This window comes from Pseudorca crassidens, chromosome 9 (assembly GCF_039906515.1).
Source record: "Pseudorca crassidens isolate mPseCra1 chromosome 9, mPseCra1.hap1, whole genome shotgun sequence".
NCBI lineage: Eukaryota > Metazoa > Chordata > Mammalia > Artiodactyla > Delphinidae > Pseudorca > Pseudorca crassidens.
The window spans coordinates 64,027,174-64,049,115 of NC_090304.1; the positions used below are offsets into that span (position 1 = coordinate 64,027,174).

Consider the following 21,942-nt stretch of genomic DNA (forward strand, 5'->3'; position numbering starts at 1 on the left):
TTTTTTGCCTTCCGTATTGTATAAGCTCATATACTGTGGTGGTGACACATCAGTTAAAATAAATCTCAAAAGCAGTAAAAACTTTGTGGCTTATGGCCTACATATATGAAACCCAAAATGTTAGTATGGTGGTTTGAAATACAATTTTCACGATACTGGACATCAGATGAAAATTAGATAGCATAATTTGGGGAAATAATTTATATATTTAATTTAAGCTTTTCTGTTTTACATACAGGATTATGATCTTTTGGGTGAAAAAATAATGTCCTGTGGTATGGATCACTCTCTTAAACTTTGGAGGATCAATTCAAAGAGAATGATGAATGCAATTAAGGAATCTTATGATTATAATCCAAATAAAACTAACAGGTAACAGTTGTAGTGCTTAAAACAATTTGCTATCTCATGCTGTTGAATAGCGTTTCACTTTTTCCAAAATTATTGTATAAGTCTCCAACACTGATTTTAGAATCCCCTTTTAATAACTTTAAGGTATAACTTACATGCCATAAAATTCACTGATTTTAAATGGAAGGCCTTTATTTTTGTCTATATGTTTGTGGCTTATTTTTCAAAATCCCTTTCAGTTGTATTTTTATCTTAATTTAGTAGCACATTTCACTTATTTTTATTTAGGTATGCATGTGCTAATGTTATTAGCACTGCTTGTCAATACTCTAAGTTCTAATTCAAGACAGTAAATAATAATTTTATTTTTCACTCATAATGAAAGAGCTTTATTTTCAGTCCTTAAATTTCATATGCCTTGAAACTATTATATTGATTATGTTTCTAAGAAAATAAATTATTTGAAAACTCACACATCTGTGGAAGATGATTGTATAAACAGAAGAAGTAAATCATAATTTTAAATGGGGTTCTTAGCTTTAATTCATGATAAAATAATGCTTTCCTTTAAGTGATACTCACTTCATTAAATGGAGAAAATTCAAAAGCAGGAGATTTGAACCAAGGGGAGGGACTAGCTGTGGGAACTTGGCAGTTTTCTTAGTATAGTTTTGAAAAACCTCAACTCTTAATTCATTTACTATCTTTTTCAGAATCTTATCAAGCTATTATTAACACTTTCACTGTGACTATCATATGTTTGTAAATGTTAACTTTGTTTGCACTTTTCATTTTAGCAGAGTTAATTTTCTGGTTATCAAGCCAGATTATTAATAGATTGGTAGTTGAATTTGTAATTATCAGTAAATATTTTAATAGACATGCATCAGATCTCAAGCCTCTAAGAATTAGTATGACTTTCGATTTTTATTTTAAAACACCAGGGCTTAGTGTAGTATTCAGTTTATGTTTTTATATTTTCTAGAGCTCTGAAATAAATAGAAGTTATACTTTACAGCTTACAGAAAATAACAGTGAATTATGCTGATCTTCTTGAGAGAGGTTTAACCATAGATTATAATACATATTTGGCTGAAAAGTAATTAATAAAATTATAGCAGTTAAGAATTTATATCAGATCATTAATAGCGTTTTAATGTTTTAATAAAGAAAAAATCCAGGAGTTCCCTGGTGGCCTGGTGGTTAGGATTCCAGGCTTTCACTGTCGTGGCCTAGGTTCAATCCCTGGTTGAGGAACTGAGATCCTGCAAACCGCAAAAAAAAAAAAAAAAAAGAAAAAAAGAAAAGAAAAGATCCTAGAATTTGAATTGGAAAGAGTATTTGAAATGATTCAGCCCAACATCCTTTTTACATATGAGGGAAAAGCAAAGAGAGGACATGTGAGTTGCCCAAGACACAACTAATTCATGGTATATGATACTTCTGCAGTTATTTCAGTTTAAAAACTGAATCAGGGGCTTCCCTGGTGGCGCAGTGGTTGAGAATCTGCCTGCCAATGCAGGGGACACGGGTTTGAGAACTGGTCCGGGAGGATCCCACATGCCGTGGAGCAAGTAAGCCCGTGAGCCACAACAGCTGAGCCTGCACTCTAGAGCCCACGAGCCACAACTACTGAGCCCGTGTGCCACAATGCCTGATGCCCACACACCTAGAGCCCGTGCTCCGCAACAAAAGGAGCCACCACAATGAGAAGCCCATGCACTGCAATGAAGAGTAGCCTCTGCTCATCGCAACCAGAGAAGAGCCCGCGTACAGCAGCGAAGACCCAATGCAGCCAAAAATAAAATAAATAAATAAAACTGAATCACTTACTAGATTAGAAATATTAGGTATACATTTAATTAACTTCAGAATTGGTAGCAACTTCTCTAGTTTATGGTCTTCTCACAAATATCTTTAAGGAAAAGTTGCGCCATATTTTACTTTTCTAAATACAGGAGAAGTTCTAACTAATAAATGTCAAATTGTTGTCAGATATCATCTTCAGAAATTGTTCTAGGAAGGATTCTCACCTAACTTTACCTTTAGCAGACTTTGAAATGATGTCATTGTTCCTAAAAGATAATTATCTTTTGAAATAATCTAGATGTGTTTACTTTCATAGACCATTAATGCTTAATTTTAAAGGATTGAGTAGGTAGCTTAGTATTTTCTATGAGAAATTTTCAGCTCTGTAATCAAGTGTCTTTGGTTATTGGTTAGATAGCCAGAATTGAAGTGATTAATTTTGGCCTATATGTAGTAAGGCAGGAGGCTGCAATTTTTATAAATGAAATTTCATAGGATGAATACAAAATTCAGTTGAGAGCTAATAATGGAGTAAATGTAGAAACAAAAATGAAATGAGATTTTAGCTCTGAGTAAACAGATAAGAAGGTATTTAGTTTTGTAGAAACAAAGAAGAATTAGTATTCATATATTTTATTTTTCAAAGTTTTATAAATCCAAAAAGGAAAATTAGTGAGCTTTTGCTACACGTTTTTCTCTTAACTTTTGATATTTCCATTTCAGGCCATTTATTTCTCAGAAAATTCATTTTCCTGACTTTTCTACCAGAGACATACATAGAAATTATGTCGATTGTGTGCGATGGTTAGGTGATTTGATACTTTCCAAGGTATGGTAACTGCTGTTAAGCTGTATTTCCATTGTTTGTGTGAGTTGGAACTTTGCAGGGAGCACAGTTTTTTATGCAGTTGGTAAATTGGATAACAGATGGGAAATCGCTTTTTTTTTTTTTTAAGTCTTATGATAACTTTGAAAGATTTGGAAATTTGTTTTAGGCATAAAACATCCTGATGAATTATAATTTGTGTTCCAATAAGATGAAAAATGTTACCTTGCAAGTTGATACTGTTCTCTGATATCCAGTGTTACTGTAAAATAACCAATATCTAAAGCCAGTAGTGTGGTTGTTTTTTGTTGTTGTTAATGTTTGTGTTCATTTCAGTAAACTTACATGTACAAAAACAGATGGATGGAGTTGGTTCATGGGATGTAGTTTGCCAACCCCTGCTCTAGTATGTTGATACATATGTTTATATATATATATTTTACTGATAATTTAGAGAAGTTGGTGGTGATGTCATCTGAACATTTAGGATTGTCAAATTTGGAGAAACTGCTATCTAGTTTCTTTTCTTGATACAGGTTTCAGGGCATTTCACATTTTCTTGGGCAGAGCCTGATTTATTTTTTCCTTGGCCATGAGGGTATAGTTTTACCTTTCTATTTTTTAACTTTTGATCTTGAAATTAGATTCACAGGAAGTTTCAAAGACAGTTCAGAGAGGTCCCATATTGCCCTTCACCCAATTTCCCCCATTGGTTATTACATCTTACATAGCTATAATACAATATCAAATCCAGGAAATTGACATTGTACAATGTGCGTGTGTAGTTCTATGTCATTTTATCACATGTGATTTTGTCATTTCAAGAATGTTATGGTATGGGACCTTTTAAGATTTTTTTTTTCACTCAGTGTAATGCCATCCAAGTTGTTGTGTGTATCAATAGGTCTCCCTTTTTACTGCTGAGTAGTATCCCATGGAATGGGTGTACCACAGTTTATTTAACCTTATGCATCTATTGTAGGACATTTTGATCCTTTCTAGTTTGGGCCTATTACAAATAAAGCTGCTATTGAACAATCGTGTATAGGTTTTTGTGTGGACTTACTTAAGTTTTCACTTCTCTAGGATAAATGCCTAGAAGAGCAATTGCTAGGTCATGGTTAAGTTCGTTTAGTTTTTTAAGAACCTGCCAAACTATTTTCCAGAGTGGCCGTGCCATTTTACATTCCCACCAGCAATGTATGAAAGATCCAGTGTCTTCGAATCTTCGCCGGCATTTGGTATTGTCACTATTTTTTATTTTAGCTGTTCTGATAGGTGTGTAGTGATACATCATCGTGGTCTTAATTTGCATTTCCCTGATGGTTAGTGGTGTTGAACATCTTTTTCATGTGCTTATTTACCATCCATATATCCTTTCAATGATGTCTCTTCATATCTTCTCATTTTCTGATTGGATTGGTTTTTGTTTTGTTTTGTTTTTTACTGTGTTGAGTTTTGAGAGTTCTTCATATATTCTAAATATAAATCCTATGTCAGATAAATAGTTTGCAAATATTTTCTTCCAGTCTGTAGCTTGTCTTTTCATCCTCTTAACAGGGTCTTTTACAAATGTTTTTAATTTTGATAAAGTTCAATTAATTTATTGATTTTTTAAAAAAATTATTATTTTATGGATCATGCTTTTGATATTGTGTTTAAACGCTCTTCACTGAGCCCTAGGTCCTAAAGATTTTCTCCTGTGTTTCCTTCAAAAAGTATTGTAATGGTTTATGTTAAATTTAATGGTCCATTTTAAGTTAATTTTTGTATGAGGTTTAGGTAGAAAGTTCATTTTTTGCCTATAGTTATCCAGTTGTTCCAGCTCCATTTGTTGAAAGCCTATCTTTCCTCCTTTGAATTGCTTTTGTACTTTTTTCAAAATTGTTTGGCCATACTTGTATGAGGCTGATTCTGGTTTTTCTATTCTGTTCCCTCTACCAGTACTACATACACAGGCTCGGTTACTCTAGCTCTATAATTAGTCTTGGAGTTGGTAGAGTGATTTCTTCCACTTTATTCTTTTTCAATATTATTTTAGCTATTCTAGTTGCTTTGTCTTTCCATATAAATTTTAGAATAATCTTGTCTACATTTACTAAAAATCTCGCTGGGCTTTTTTTTTGGGGGCGGGGAGATTTTGATTGGAATTGTGTTAAACCTGTATATCAGTTTGGTGGGGAATTAATATCTTTACTCTGCTTAGTCTTCTGGTCCTTGACTATGGTATGTCTCTCCATTTAGAGTGACTGTAATAAATGGTATTTCTGATTTCCATTTCTTTGTGTTCATTGCTAGTAGATAGAAATAAATTGATTTTTGTGTATTAATCTTGAATCCTTCAATCTGTTTGAACTACTTATAGTTCAGGAAGGTTTTTGTTTGTTTTTGGTTAATTACATGGGATTTTCTACATAGATCATAATTTCATCTGCAAATAAGGACAGTTTTTATATCTTCCTTTCTGAACTGTATTTTTCTTAATTTCCTTTTCTTGTCTTATTTCACTGGTAAGCTTCTAGTCCTGTGTTGAATAGCTGTGTTAAGAGCAGACATCCTAGGCTTGTTTCTGATGTTAAAGGGGAAAAGAATTCAGTCTTTCACAATTTTGTAGATGTTCTTTATCAAGTTGAGAGCTTTCCTTCTGCCTAATTTTTTCAGAGTTTTATCATGAATGGGTGTTAAATTTTGTCAAATGCTTCTTCTGCATCAACTGATATGATCACTGGTTTTTCTTTTTTAGCCTGTTAATGCAGTGGATTGCACTGATTGTTTCTGAATATTGTTATCACTGGAATAAGCTTACTTGGTCTTGCTGTATAATTCTTTTTATATGTTACTGAATTCTATTTGATAATATTTTGTTAAAGATTTTATATGTATTAATGAGATATGATATTGGTCTGAAGTTTTCTTATTTATATTGCCTTTGTCTGGTTTTGGTATCAATAATACTGTCCCCTAGGCCTAGAAATTTTTGAGGAGGAGTTTAAAAATTAAACACTCAGTTTCCTTAAAAGTGAAAAGGTTATTCGAATGAACTGTTTCATATTGAGTGAATTGTGGTAGTTTGTGCTATTTGAGGAATTGATCCATTCCATCTAGTATAAAATTTATGTGTGGAGAGTTGTTTGTAGTATTCTCTTATTATCCTTTTGATATCTGCAAGGTCTCTAGTGATAGCCCCTGTTTCATTCCTGAAGTTAGTAATTTATATCTTCTCTTCTGTCAGTCTTTTTAAGGGTTTGTCAAATTTTCTTCTGTTATCTCCTGTCTTCCTTCTTTCCTTTAGTTTGCCGTGAGTTGTTTTTGTTCTTCTATTTTTACGACGGGAGCTTAGATTATTTAGTTGAGACTTTTCTGATGTAAGCATTTAGTGCTATAAATTTCCCTGTCAGCACTGCTTTTAGCTTCATCTCACAAAAATTTTGATATGAAGTGTGTTGTGTAGTTTCTAGGTGCTAGGAAATTTTCTTGTTGTCGTTCTCTTATTGATTCTAGTTTGATTCCATTTTGGTCAGAATATACTCTTTATGATTTTGATTCTTTTAAATTTTTTGAGATTTGTTTTATGACCCTGTTTTGGGTATGTTCCATGGGAGCTTGAAAAGAATGTATATTCTGCTGTTCAGTGGAGTGTTCTATAAATGTCAGTTAGATCCTGTCAGTTGACAGTGTGGTTGAATTCTTCTATGTCTTTGTTGATTTTCTGTCCACTGTTTTGTCTAATAATTAATAAATTATTGAGAAATAAGTGTTGAAGTCTTCAACTATAATTGTGGCTTTTTCCCTTTCTCCTTTTAGTTCTGTTACATTTTGCAGCTCTGTTGGTTGGTGTATACACATTTGGTATTGCTTTGTCTTGGTAGCTTGACCCTCTTATCATTATGTAAGGTCCATCTCTGTCTCTGGTAAAGTTTTTGCTTGGTGGATCCTTTGTCTTACAGTAGTAGAGCCATTCCTGCTTTCCTTTAATTAATGGTATATCTTTTTCAAACCTCTGTTGTTGTTGTTTATTTATTTTTGACTGCCTCTGGTCTTGGTTGCTGTGCCTGGGCTTTTTCTAGTTGCAGCGAATGGGGGCTCCTCTTCATTGCAGTGCATGGGCTTCTCTTTGCAGAGGCTTCTTTTGTTGCAGAGCATGGGCTCTAGGGTGTATGGACTTCAGTAGTTGTGGCACATGGGCTCAGTAGTTGTGGCTCACGGGTTCTAGAGTGCAGGCTCAGTAGTTGTGGCGCACGGGCTTAGTTGCTCTGCAGCATGTGGGATCTTCCCGGACCAGGGCTCGAACCTGTGTTCTCTGCAATGGCAGGTGGATTCTTAACCACTGCACCACCAGGCAAGTCCCATCTTTTTCAAACCTTTTACCTTTAATCTACCTGTATTGTTACACCTGAAGTGAGTTTCTTTTTTTTTTTTGCGGTACGCGGGCCTCTCACTGTTGTGGCCTCTCCCGTTGCGGAGCACAGGCTCCAGACACTCAGGCTCAGCAGCCATGGCTCACAGGCCCAGCCGCTCCGCAGCATGTGGGATCCTCCCGGACCGGGTCACAAACCCGTGTCCCCTGCATCGGCAGGTGGACTCTCAACCACTGCGCCACCAGGGAAGCCCCGAAGTGAGTTTCTTAACGATAGCATATAGTTGGGTCATATTTTTTTAATTCACTTTGCCAAACTGTCTTTTAGCTAGTATATTCAGACCATTTATATTTGAGCCTTAACTTACCAATTATTACATTACGTTTACTATTTAATTTTTTTTCATTCTTTTCATTTCTCTGGGTTTTTTCGCTTATGTGCACATACTTTAGAATTCCAATTTGATGTATCTATACTACTTTTGAGTATATTTCTTTGTGTAGCTTTTTTGGCATTTACTCTGGGTGTTACTATATATATATATATATATATGTATATATGTATGTATATGATACATATGTGATCAGTCAGTATATCAACATTTTACCACTTCAAGTGAAGTATAGGAAGCTTACCTCTCTCTTTCTCCTCCACTTATAATTGTCTCAAATATTCCCTTTACAATTGAGAACTTCATCAAAGAGTATTACAATTTTTGCTTCAACTGCCAAACAGAATTTTAAAACTCAAGAAGAAGAATGTTGTGTTTACTCATTATGCTTTCTGTTGTTCATTCCTCCTTTCTGATATTCCAAGATTCCTTCTTATATCATTTCCTTTTTGTTCATCAAACTTCCTGTAGCCATTCTTTTAGAATGGTGACAAATTCTTTTAGTTTTTCTTAGTCTGAGGATGTCCTCATTTCCCCTTCATTCCTGAAGCATATATTCACTGAATATAGGATTTTGTGTTGATGGTTCTTTTCTTTAAACATTTGAAAAATGTTGTTCCCCCTCTTTCTGGTCTCTGTCATTTGTAATGAGACATCTGCCATCATTGAATTGTTTTTTTTCCTATAGGTAAGGTGTTCTTTCTGTCTTAACTGCTTTCGGGATTTTTTTTTTCTTTGTCTTTAGTTTTCAGAAGTTTGAATGCGATATGCCTGATACTGATTTCTTTGAGTTTATCTTTTTTGGCGTTCACTCACCATCTCTAATCTAGTAGGTTTGTCTTTGGGGACATAATTTGTCCCAAAATTGGGAACTTTTCAGCCATTATTCAGATTCTTATTTAGCCCCACTTTCTTCCCCCTCTCCTTTAGGAACTCTAATGATGTGAATATTATGTTTTTTGTTTGGTCCCTGAGACTCTGTTATTTAATAAGTCTGTTTTCTTTCGTTCAAATTGGGTAATTTCTATGTTCTAACTTTAAATTTACTGACTCTTCCATCTCTCTTTTTTTGCTGGTGAGCCCTTCAGTTGTTTTTTATTTTAGCTATAGTTTTTTTAGTTCTAAAATTTACATGTGATTCTTATCTTTTATTTCTTTGCTGAGACTTTTTTTATTGTTTTAAATGTGTTTGTAATTTCTCATTGAAGCATTTTTATGGTAGCTGCTTTAAAATCCTTGTCAGATAGTTCTAACATCTATGTCATCTCAGTGTTGGTACCTCTTGATAATCTTTTCTCATTAAAGTTGAGATTTTTACATTTCTTGGTATGACAAGTGAATTTTGATTAAGATATCGATATTTTGGTTACTGTTACAAAACTCTGGATCTTACTGATATTTAAGCAGGCTTCCTTTGATAAATTTTCAGCTGGGGAAGGGGAGTGCTGCTTCATTATTGGCAGGTGGCAAGGGAAGTTCAGGTTCCCCACTTGGTTGACTTGGTGATTTTGTCTCTTTACTACTGGGGTGGGAGTTCAGGCTTTTCAGTGGGCCTCAGGTGATAGCACCCTGGCAAGAGGGGTTGGGAGGCCTCAGTACTGCTCCCCGAGTGTCTCCACTGACACTGAGAGTGGTGGGTGGTTGTGAACATTCTGACTCTCTGCTAGGCTTCCTCTAATACCACCCCAGGCAGAGGGTGAGGAGGAGAGTCACCTCATTACCATGAGGGGTAGGGAGGAGTCAGGGTGTTACGTACTTGAAGTGTTTAGTTATCACTTGAGAAGGGACCCCACTGGGACTTTGCTGGTCTACATGTGTGGATGGGTCCACTGTTTTTTCTGTGGTATTAAGGGTTTACCTAAAAATTTTCTCTCATGCTAGGTTGCCACTTTCCTGGTCCTTTGCAGAGAGTAGGCTTTTGTTGGGGCTTTTTTTTTTTTTTTTTTGTCTTCACTTGTTAGCTTTGTTGAGTTGCTACCTTCTCTAGCATCCAGTCTGGGATACATAAAGAGGCAAAAGAAAACCAAGCAACTCAATGTTCTTCATGTCCCAGGGCCCCTAACCAGTCTGCCTCCTCCCTAGCCTTCAGACTTTTAAGCTGTACTTAACGAGATAAATAGGAAAAAGTACCTCTACTTCATCTGTTTTGGAAGCAGAATTAAAAAAGGAGTAGCTCTAAAATTTCTGCTCTTAGAACTTAATCAGATAATAGGAAAGGATTTCTGCATTTTAGGTGGGAAGCTGAACTGAATATTGGTGGTCTCAAATCTGGCTCCACATCAGAACTATTGGGAGGACATTGTAAAAATAGATTCCTAGGCTTCATCCCCAGATATTCTAAATCTGGCATAAGGACCTGGGAATTTGTAATGTTTAAAAACTCTCTAGATGATTTTCTAGTACAGCCATCCATCAGTGAGATTATTTAGTTCTCCATGAGGGAACTCTATTGATTAAGGATCCTTTACCAATACAGTCAGTAGGAAGCACTTGAAGAAGTATTTTACAATTCTGCTGCTTTGGCCTCCCCTCTCAGAGTTTGTGATCAGTAGGGTTGGGGTCAAGATGAGTATTTAAAGAAAGCTGTACAGTCTATATCAATCCAATTGTGTACTTAGTTAAGAGTCATCAGCCTAGGTGATCTCTAAGATACTTTATAATGAAGAACTTGTGTAACAGATCCATATCCCTGGGATTTTATATAATCCAAAAAGGGCAGAGAAGAAAAAAAGCATACTGTCCACTCCCTAATCTCCATGTGACCCCACAGAGCTACCACATGTGGTTGTTAGGCTGTGTCCTGTAAAGTTCCAGGAGGCATTCTTCGCCTACACCAGGATTTCTCAATCCTGGCCCTGTGGAAGTTGGGTAAGACAATTCTTTTTTGTGGGAGGAGCTGTTCTGTGCATTGCAAAGTGTTCAGCATCTCTGGCTTCTATTAACTAGAAGCCAGAGACATTGCCAAATATCCCTTAGCAAGCAAACCACACAGGAATATAAATAGTGCCCTCTGTTTTGCATTTTTTCCTCCCATTCTATTCTTTACCACTTGCTGCTTAAATAGAATGTATGTAAAGGTTCAGTGTTGCAGGATAGGAAGGTGTAACTCAGCCTATTTTAATCCCATCCCCTTATCAGTGTCTTGATATTGAACCACTGCTTTTATTGCCTTCTGTATAATCTGACCTCTAAGGCCCCTTCTATGAATTCATTAGCTTTCCTATGACATCTCTTGAGCACCTATCATGTAGTGCAGACAGGAGGATTAATAGTTAACCAGATATAAAGGGAACCACGGGGGTTTAGAAGTGGAATGGGGAAAGATGAAACTAGCGAAGTAAGCAGGGGCCATATTGAAGAGCTGTGTATTCTAATACAGTGTTTGTAATTTTACCTTTGCTATAAAATACTTCAAGTCTCTGGATGCTGAAGTATCTAAAGCTGAATTTGTTTTGGTTTGGAAGGGAAATTGTGACTTCAAAAATGAATATTCTAGACAGTGTAATGCTTTTGTATTGTTAAAATCTGTTGATAATCAGACTTCTTGTCCGTAAGTGTGGATACTGACTCTGTAAATATAAATGAATGTATATCGCTGGACTCAGTAGATGGATAACCAGGTTCTAAGAGCTGTGAGTTCTGAAATGATAGTAGAGAAAAAGCTTTGTTTTTAATGTTTAAAATTCAGTTCTTTGATTAACATTTCTTTTTTTCTCATTTCTGTCTTTTTTAAAGTCTTGTGAAAATGCCATTGTATGCTGGAAACCTGGCAAAATGGAAGATGATATAGATAAAATTAAACCCAGTGAGTCTAATGTGACTATTCTTGGGCGATTTGATTACAGCCAGTGTGACATTTGGTACATGAGGTTTTCTATGGATTTCTGGCAAAAGGTAGCAACATATTTTTACATTTTGAAATTATTTGACTTAAAACCATGGCAATTTTAGTTTTCCCTGTAGTGTATCTGTATTCTATTACCTCTAAGTTTAAGCTACCTTGATTTTTTTGTATTAATTGCTTTGGCCTTTGATGTTATTTATTCTACCCTTGTGGCTCTGCACACCATTTGCAGTGCTTATTATAAATGAAATTGACAGGTGTCAATGGTGGCAGTTAGGTGTTTACTTTCCGTAACATCTGTTACTAAGATTTAATGTTTTGGATTAGAGTGTTAATCTTTTTATATAGAAAACCAACATGGAAGATAGAGACAAAATATTAGTTATCTAAAATTTTTTCAAAATTTGGTGTTAGAATTTTGTGATAAATTACTTGGGTATTTATTTCTATATGAAAGCTTTGGAAATTTCCTATGGCTTTTACTACAGTTCTTTAAGGCAGAATAAAGAGTACATGCTAACTATGTAAATAAATTGTAAAGTTCTTCGTAAATTTACAAAATAACCTCCTTATTTTACTCAAGACATCTTTGTGATGCATTAGTTGCTCTTATCCTCATTTACACAATATAAGAAATATAAGATGCAAAGAAATAACCAAGAGCGTTGCCATAGGCTGGAGCTGAGGCTTTTCTGAAATAAGAAAGATGTCTTAGGATTGTTTGAAATCTTTATAGCTTGTTTTAATAATTTGATTTGTTTTTAATATGTTTATACAGATGCTTGCATTGGGCAATCAGGTTGGCAAACTTTATGTTTGGGATTTAGAAGTAGAAGATCCTCATAAAGCCAAGTAAGTGTTTAGAAATTCCTCTTCATAATTTCTGACTTTTCCTCCAAAGCGTTATGTCAGCATAGAGGAAGTAATTGATACTTGCAATGCCAACCTTAAATCATTTGTAACATTTACATTCTCAGAGTATTGTAAAGTATTTCTTTTTTATTCTAATAATGATTGTTTTTCCCAAGTACTTTGGTAATAAGTTATTTCTCTTTTTTTAATATAAGTTATATAGTACCTCTTGGATTTAAAGTATACCCAAATTTTATGAAATTTGAGATTGGGCTCTTAGTGAACTGTATTCTGTTTTCAAGTGCTTTCTATATGACTTGGAACATCTATTCATTTTCTGACTCATTGTTTTAAGTTAGATACTGACAGCATTATATATGCATGGTATTTAACCTGTTGTCATGTTTTCTCCCTAGATGCACAACACTGACTCATCATAAATGTGGTGCTGCTATTCGACAAACCAGTTTTAGCAGGGATAGCAGCATTCTTATAGCTGTTTGTGATGATGCCAGTATTTGGCGCTGGGACCGACTTCGATAAAATACTTTTTCTCAATCAAAATTAGAGTGTGTTTTCTGTGTACAGTAGAACTAACGTATCTTGCTAGTAAGGGCACATAGAGCATTTAGAGTTGTCTTTCAGCATTCAATCAAGCTGAGCTGAATGTAGTGATGTTTACATTGTTTACACTCTTTGTACTGTCTCCTGCTCAGACTCTACTGCTTTTAATAAAAATTTATTTTTGTAAAGCTGTGTTGTATTTTAGTTTATTTTGTTTTGTTCATTGTGATGAAAAGAAATGTTGAAAGTAATAAAATTACACCGTATCTTTTTGCAGTGATTATTATTGTTTTATTTGTGTAACTGGAGAAAGCTATATAATATAGTGATTAAGTATAAGCTCTAGAACAAACTGAATTTTAATCTTGGCTCTGCCACTAACTGACCTTGGGTAAGTAAAAGGTTCAAGTGATTTAATACATGTGAAGCAATTAGAACAGTACTTGACTACACTAAACCCTTACCTTTATTGGAAATTGTATTTCCTATGGTTTTATATTTCTTAATGATTTCTTCTATAATAATTTTGTAATAAGTAAATTCTATAAGAGTTGTGACATGTAATGTTTTAATAACCTATCTTTATAGTTAAAAAATATTATTGGGCTTCCCTCGTGGCGCAGTGGTTGAGGGTCCGCCTGCCGATGCAGGGGACACAGGTTCGTGCCCCAGTCTGGGAGGATCCCACATGCCGCGGAGCGGCTGGGCCCGTGAGCCATGACCGCTGGGCCTGCGCGTCCGGAGCCTATGCTCTTCAGCGGGAGAGGCCACAGCGGTGAGAGGCCTGCGTACCGCAAAAAATAAAAAATATATATATATATATATATATTATTGCCATTCGATTTACAACTTGGTCATTAGTAATCTTAGTGGAAATACTATCAGTAGAGCAAGGGAGGAGAGGACAAAGAAGCTTAAATGCAGTGGGTTGAAAAATGAAAGAAATGGGGAGTATGTTTGTATATTGAGTTATTGCCCCCTTTTCTAGAAGTGTATGGGTTAAGAGAAATAAGTAAATTGAGGATATCATAGGGTTGAAAGTAGTTGGTGGGTTTTCCTGGTGGCACAGTGGTTAAGAATCTGCCTGCCAGTGCAGGGGACGTGGGTTTGAGCCCTGGGCCGGGAAGATCCCACATGCCGTGGATCAACTAAGCCCGTGCACCACAACTACTGAGCCTGAACTCTAGAGCCTCTGAGCCACAACTACCGAGCCTGCGTGTCACAACTACTGAAGCCCGTGCGCCTAGAGCCCGTGCTCCGCAACAAGAGAAGCCACCACAATGAGAAGCCCACGCACAACAACAAAGAGGAGTAGCCCCCGCTCGCCACAACTAGAGGAAGCCCACGCGCAGCAACAAAGACCCAATGCAGCCATCAATCAATCAATAAAAATTTATTTTAAAAAAAGTAGTTGGTGATTTTTGTCCCAAATATAGGGTGCTTTGTGCACAGTGGCAAGAACAGAATTAAAGGGACTTCCCTGGTGGCGCAGTGGTTAACCTGTTGTGATTTGTAGAAAATGACTATCATTTTGGAATTGAACTGGTGGATTTCTAAAGAGATTCTTGGTGTTTTGTGGTTATTTTCTGATGCAGAGCAAGACTTCAGATGAATAAAAGCAGACTCATTTCACCTTCCTTGCTTCAGTTACTCCAGGCTGATGTGAAATGTAAAACAGGTGATTTCTGTTATGTTTTGTGTAATGAGTGAGTGTGTATTTGTGTTTAATTCTAAAACCATTTAATCATGGGTTGTCAAAATCATTGTGAGTAATGTATAGCACTCTATTGGCCATTATTTGATTATTTTGATGCAAAATTACTTCTTAAACCACTAAAATTTTGTATAAAAAATGTTTATCATTCTGAAAGACTGATTGCAAATCAAGGTTTTAATAATCCCAGTTCTGAGTAGCTACCTATGTTGCTGTATTGTTTCCCTCAAATCCCTGAAAATAGCTGGCTGCAACAGGGTTTGTAACTTTTGGAAGTCAAAACCCTTTGTGAAGGGCCTTCTAAAATAATTTATTACCTTTGCCTTAAAATGTGAGCTCCTAGTAGACAGGAGACAATCACTCATTTATAAACTTAATTGGCCAGGTGTGCAAAGCATTGCATTAATTAGGTCCCTGTATAAACCTGTGCCGTACAATGGTTCCCAGATGCTGGTCAGTGGAAAGAGTGAGTGCAGCAGAATCATTAGCATATGACTGATCTCTGGGCCCCAACCTGAGAGATTTGAATTCAGTATTTTTTTAAAAACTCACCCAGATGATTCTGCTGCACAGATTATGCTTATCTTAACCCAGCCCCATACAACTTTCCACAGTCATTTGAAACTTCCTCTCTGTGGCTAACTAGTACCTCTCAAACTCATGTTCAAGGCTACTGGTGGGAGTGGTGGAGAATTCTTAATAGTTCTTCTGTCTGTTGGGTCACCTCTGTGTCTGGGATTTAGCATTGTTTCTGTCCCAGTTCTCAGATTGGGGCCTGATTCAGCTTCCTGCCAGGCCTCCCCTCTTTCTACGGCCTTTCTCTGTAGTCTTCTGGGCCACAACCAAGATCAGGACATCCAGGAGAGACAGCTGTGAACAGACTGGGACTTGACAGGGACTGTTCAAGACCCCACATAGACTGGAGTCTTTTCTTCCTGGCCAGGGCCCCTCACTTAGCCAATGCCCTTTCTCTTTTCTTCTGGTGGCCTTGCCAGGCTTTGGCAGACGCTTTCCAGGTAGCTAAGCTGTTTTCTGTATTCACATTGTAGGGGCTCAGTTAAATGTCCTCTGGAAAGTGTTTCTACGTTTCCCAGTTACTGCCTTTCTTCCACTTCCCTTCATAATATCTCTGGTAGAAACTCAGTATCCCACTGAAATGCGTGCACTGTTGTGTTTTCCTCTTATGAAATCAGTGCCAGAGTAAGAGCTATTGAAACACAGAAGTGTTTCCTTCTGTTTTTAATCTCAATCTCAACACACTGGCTCACAGTAGGCACTCAGTGGGATGTTGAATGAATGAAAAATGAGCTAAGAAATCTTTTCTTAAATGAATTTCTGATGGTCAAGTGTCAACCGCAGATGTATTTAATGATTATTGATATACTTTCATTCATTCAGTAAATAACTATGAAATGCTTACTAGCGGGTAGATGCTGGGCTTGGCACTGGAGATGCAGTAGCAAACAAAACAGACATGGTCCCTGCCCTCTCGGAGCTTATATTCTAGTAAGAGTTGTGTTAATTATAACATCAGCCATAAGTAACAACAAAGTCAATTAAAATTGGCTTAAGCAATAGAAAAAAATATGTTATTTTGCATGACCGTAAGTACAGAGGTAGGACATTGGCTCCAGGGCTGGTTGGTTTAACAGCATAAGACATTAATAAAGACTCAGGTTATTTTCATCTCTTTGCTCTTCCTGAGTGTGCTTTTTTTCTTAGGTTGTTCTCAGGTTGTTTCAAGATGATTGCTACAACTCTAGGTGTCACTTTCAGATATATCAATGTAGAGGGAGAAAGTGACCATCTTTTCGTGTGACTTTCTTAAGACCAAGAAACCTTTCTCAGAAGCCCCCAGCAGACTTCCTCCCAAGTGCCACTGACCAGAATTGGGTTATGGGACTGATCCTAAACCAATCACTACCAAGGGAATGGAAATTTGTTGATTAGATTAAGCAGGGTCTTCTTCTGGGGCTCCTGAGTCTCATGGAGGAGGGGTACCTTCCTGAACAAAATTGGGGTTAACAAGGAAGAAGGGGGGAAATGGATATTAAATAGATAACTACAGGTATTTGTTACAGGGAAGGAAAATTAATAAATAAAATGTAATCACAGACAGTGAAAGAACTACACAGAAGTTAGCTTTTGCTGCATAACAAAACATCTCAAATTTATTTATCTCATGATTCTATTTGGGCTGAGCTCAGCTGAGTGGTTCTTCTGGTCTTGACTGGGTTCATTCATGTGTCTGGTAGTCAGGTAGCTCCGCTCCGGGGGTTTGACTGGTTGTTGGCTGAGGCAATGGGGCCAGGTGTCTCTCATTATCCAGCAAGCTATCCTTGGCTTGTTCCTGTGGTAGATTGGCAAAGTTCCAAGGACTAGAGAAGCCACTTGCAAATATTTTTGAGCCCTGGGCATGGAAATGGCACAACATCACTTCTGTTGCATTCTTTTGGTCAAATCAAGTAAGAAGGCCAAGAGGGTAAAGAAACAGAGTCCGTCTGGAAAGTCACACTGCAAGGTCATGGACACAGGGAGAGGAAGGATTTGTGCTATTTCTGCAATCTACTACAGATGATAAGATGAGTGACAGGAGAAAGCCATTCAGATCTCCCTTCAGGACAGAACTATCATTTGGAAAGTTTCAAATCACCAATATGTCTTTTTCTGAGCTGAAATTCTTGTACCGTATGATTGTTATTGATGACTTTCTGACAGCATTGGTTAGAAGAGGATTTTAGCTATCTACACTTCCTTTTTTCCCATCTTCCTCTTTTTAAATTTATTTTATTGAAGTATAGTTGATTTACAATGTTGTGTTAATTTCTGCTGTACAGCAAAGTGATTAAGTTATACATCCATGCATACATATATATGTATATTCTTTTTCATACTCTTTTCCATTGTTCTTCCATCTTCTTAATGTAGTTAAATAATTTCTAGTTAACCCACATTTGGAGTTTTTATTAAGATAGTGTTGGGAGGCTAAATAATGCCCTCCCCAAATAGTCAGGACCTGTGAATGTTACTTCATATGGCAAAAGAGATTTTACCAATATGATTAAGCTAAGGATCTTGAGATATGGAGATTATTTTTAATTATTTCATTAGACTTTAAATGCAATTACAGATATCCTTATAAAAGGGAAGGAGAGTGATATCTGACAGAGAAGAAGGCAAAGAGAGGACTGAAGCAAGATGCTACACTGCTGACTTTGAAGATGGAATAAGCCAAGAACTCAGCTCTAGAATCTGGAAGAGGCAAGAAAACAGATTCTCCCCTAGAGCATCTGGAAGAAGTGCAGCCCTCATGGCAACTTGTTTGCAGCCAGGTGAAACTGATTTCAGACTTCTGAATGTGTGCTCTTTTAAGCCACCAAATTTGTGGCATTTTGTTACAGCAGCCATACGGAACAAATACATTCATGTAAATATTGTTCTGTACTAAGTCATTTTATTGGCACTGGCCTAAATAATGGCCCCTTTTTCGGCTTTAGTTTGAATATCTGACTTAGGCTAAGTCTTCATCCATCCACCAGCTCCATGAAACACCTCTCTGTATAACTTTGCATGTTGTCATACGTGTCAAATAATCTATTCATTTTTTTTGAGGATTCCTGAATTGGGTGCTCTTTGCATTATTTCCTGGGACTTCTTTTTGCCATTACCTTTGAAATTCTATCACTCTCCTTAGTGGAATCTCTTGTGTTCTGAATCTTGTCTCATGTCGCCTCTTTATTGGTTTATTCCCTTGTTTGGAAGGAGCACATCCAGTAACTTACTGAGAAAGGACATATGGAAGGTAATTTTTTTTTCTTAGACTTTGCAGGTCTGAAAATATCTTTAGTTTGCCCTTTACTTGATTGTAATTTTGGCTGGATATTGAATTCGATATAGGAAATAATTTACACTCAGAATTTTGAAGGCACCTTTCCTTTGTCTTTCAGTGTTCAGTGTTGCTACACAGAGGTCAATTCACTTTGGCCTGCAATCATTGTACATAATTTTTTCTTTTAGCTTCATGGAATCTCTATTTAGTTCCATATTCTGAAATTGCATGAGGATGAGCCTTGGTGTGGGTTTTTTATTCATATTGCTGGGTAGTCCGTGAGCCTCTTCTTTCTGGAGACTCATGTTCTACAGTTCTGGGATTTTTTTTTTTAAAGAAAATAGTATTTATTTGACAATTTATTGTCCAGTGTTTTCTTTCTTCTCTCAGGAATTCCCACTAGGTCATATATTGAACCTCTTGTATTGATCTTCTAATTTTATCCTTTTTCTCTTCATTTCCCTCTCTTTCTTTCCCTCACTTCTCTGGGAGAGTTCCTTGACCTTATCTTACAACACTTCTAAACTCTAAAAACTGTCTTTTCAGCCCTCATATTTTCAAGTTCCATGGGTTCTTTCTTGTTCTCTGATTTTCCTTTTATAGCATTCAATTTTTGTTTCAATGACACACTCTATTTCTCTCTCTGGATAATACCTACAGCGTTTTATTTTTTTTGCTCCTTGTACTGTTTTGTTTCTGCTGAATTCATTCCCCTGCCCCTGCTGCCCCGACTATTTATTTGCCTTGGTCTTTCTCTTTCATGATAGTGACTTTCCTCAAATGTGTGTTGATCCTTAGTAGCATGTTCCATTTACAAGCAAAAAATGTGGGGAATTCCATGATGGTCCAGTGGTTAGGACTCTGCACCCCCATTGCAGGGGACGTGGGTTCGATCCCTGGGCGGGGATCTAAGATCCCATAAGCTGCACAGCACGGCCAAAAAAAAAGAGCAAAAAACTGTGAGGAGGCTGTTACTTGTGAATAGCATGTTTCACTATTATTAGGCAGCCTGTCAGTTTTGTCACTGGAGATTTCAATATATCTGTAGCTCTGGGGTGTTCACTTTTTCCTGAGAAGGATGCTTCAGTCTCCTACCTGGCAAATATGAGCCTTGATGTCATTGTTGTGGAGGAGGCGGAAGACTTTCATGTAATCCCCCTGTTCCCACTCCAGCACTACCCACTTGCTCATAGGTACTTTTGCATGAGTTTTTTTTTTTTTTTGATACTATTGTAAATGGTACTGATTTTAATTAATTAATTAATTAATTTCTTTTAAAGTGAAAGAAGGTTTATTCAGGGAGATACATACTCCACAGACAGAGTGTGGGCCATCTCAGAAGGTGAGAGGCCAAATGGTACTGATTTTAAAAATAGTTTTCTTGAAATATAATTCACATACCATACAATTCATTCAAGATGTATAATTCAATGGTTTTTAGTATATTCACAGATATGTGCAAACATCACTAGTGTCAATTTCAGATCATTTTCATCACCTCAAAAAGTCTAGGGGAGGGGGAATAGGGCAATTGTTCAACAGGCATAGAGTTTCAGTTTTACAAGATGAGAAAATCCTAGAGATCTGCTGCACAACAAGGTGATATAGTTAATACTACTGTACTGTACACTTAAAAAATAGTTAAGATGGTTAAAAAAAAACCATACTCTTTAGCTATCTATCACCCCCATCTCCACATCCTCACCTACCCCAGCCCTAAGCAATCACTAATCTACTTTCCATCTCTATAGATTTCTCTATTCTAAATATTTCATATGGGTGGAATCATATATAATAACATATGAATAATTTTCCATTGTACGATATACCACATTTTGTTTATCCATTCATCCATTGATGGACATTTGTCTCCACCTTTCGGTATTATGAATAATGTTGCTATAATCATTCATATACAAGTTTTTGTGTGAACATCTGTTTTCATTTCTCTTGAGTATATACCTAGGAGTAGAATCACAGGGTCATATGGTGGCTTTATGTTTATTTTATTTATTTTTTTATAATCTTTATTGGAGTATAATTGCTTCACAATGCTGTGTTAGTTTCTGTTGTTCTGGATACAAGTCCCTTATCAGATCTATGGTTTGCAAATATTTTCTCCCATTCTGTGGTTGTCTCTTCGCTTTTTTGACGGTTTCCTTGGAAGCACTAGAGTTTTTAATTTTTATGAAGTTCAGATGATCTATTTTTTTCTCTTTTTTGCTTATGTTTTTGGTGTCATATCTAAGAATCCTTTGCCAAATCCAAAGTCATGAAGATTTATCCCTATGTTTTCTTCAAAGAGTTTTATAGTTTTAGTTTTTACATTTAGACCTTTGATCAATTTTGAGTTAATTTTTATATATGGCATGAGGCTTTTCTTTTGCACGTGGCTATCCAGTTGTCTCGGAATCTTTGTTGAAAAGACTCTTCTTTCCCCCATTGAATGGTCTTGGCACCCGTGTTGAAAAATCAGCGGACCGTAGATGATATAATTTACTTCTGGACTCTCAATTCTATTCCATTGATTTACATATTTATTTCTGTCTCAATACTACACTGTCTTCATTATCATTGCTTTGCAATAACTTTTGAAATTGAGAAGTGTTAATCATCTTAGTTTGTTCTTTTCTTTTTTTTCCCAAGATTGTTTTGGCTATTCTGGGTCTCCCTTCTTATACATTTTAGAATCAAGTTGTCAATTTCTACAAAAAGTCAGCTGAGATTCTGATAGTGCATTGAATTGATAGACCAATTTAGGGAATACTGCCATCTTAACAATGTTAAGTCTGCAGACACATGAACATGGGATGTTTTTCCATTTACTCAGATCTTTAATTTCTTATTTTTATAGTTTCCAGAGTATGAGTTTTATGCTTTCCTTCTTAAATGTATTCCTAAGTATTTATTTTTTGGTGCTATTATTAATGGAATTGTCTTCATATTTTTATTTTTGGATTGTTCATTCTAAGTGTTTAGAAATACAACTGAATTTTGTATATTGATCTGGTATCTTACAACCTTGCTGAATTGTTTATTACTTCTAATAGTTTTTAGTGGATTCCCTAGGATTTTCTATATGCAAGCTCATATCACAAATAGAGATAGTTTTATTTCTTAATTTCCAATCTGGATGCCTTTTCTTTTTCTTGCCTCATTGCTTTGGCTGGAACCTCCAGTACAATGTTGAATAGAAGTGCCTGGAGAAGACATCTTTGTTTTGTTACTGATCTTAGGAGGAAAGCATACAACTTTCACCATTAAGTATGATGTTAGCTGTGGGATTTTTATAGATGCTCTTTATCAGGTTGAGGAAGTTCCCTTCTATTCTTGGTTAATTGAATTTTTTTTTTAATTATGAAAGGGTTTTGTATTATTACATGAGTTTTTAAAAAGTGACCCTC

The 21,942-nt window shown here is 36.2% G+C and overlaps 1 protein-coding gene across 3 annotated transcripts in view; it reads left to right on the top strand.

Annotated features, from left to right (window-relative positions):
• Positions 1-13,183, top strand: part of EED (embryonic ectoderm development) — a 33,609-nt gene extending 20,426 nt beyond the window's left edge. For 2 of the 3 annotated variants that reach the window (XM_067750628.1, XM_067750630.1), the window contains 6 exons: positions 239-372; positions 2,884-2,989; positions 4,153-4,227; positions 11,471-11,629; positions 12,358-12,431; positions 12,848-13,183. In XM_067750628.1, coding sequence (XP_067606729.1) covers positions 239-372; positions 2,884-2,989; positions 4,153-4,227; positions 11,471-11,629; positions 12,358-12,431; positions 12,848-12,974 — 675 coding nt within the window. In that variant the 3' untranslated portion in view covers positions 12,975-13,183. The remainder of the gene's footprint in view (positions 1-238; positions 373-2,883; positions 2,990-4,152; positions 4,228-11,470; positions 11,630-12,357; positions 12,432-12,847) is intronic. The other variant, XM_067750629.1, reaches the window with a different exon arrangement.
• Positions 13,184-21,942: the final 8,759 nt, after the last annotated feature.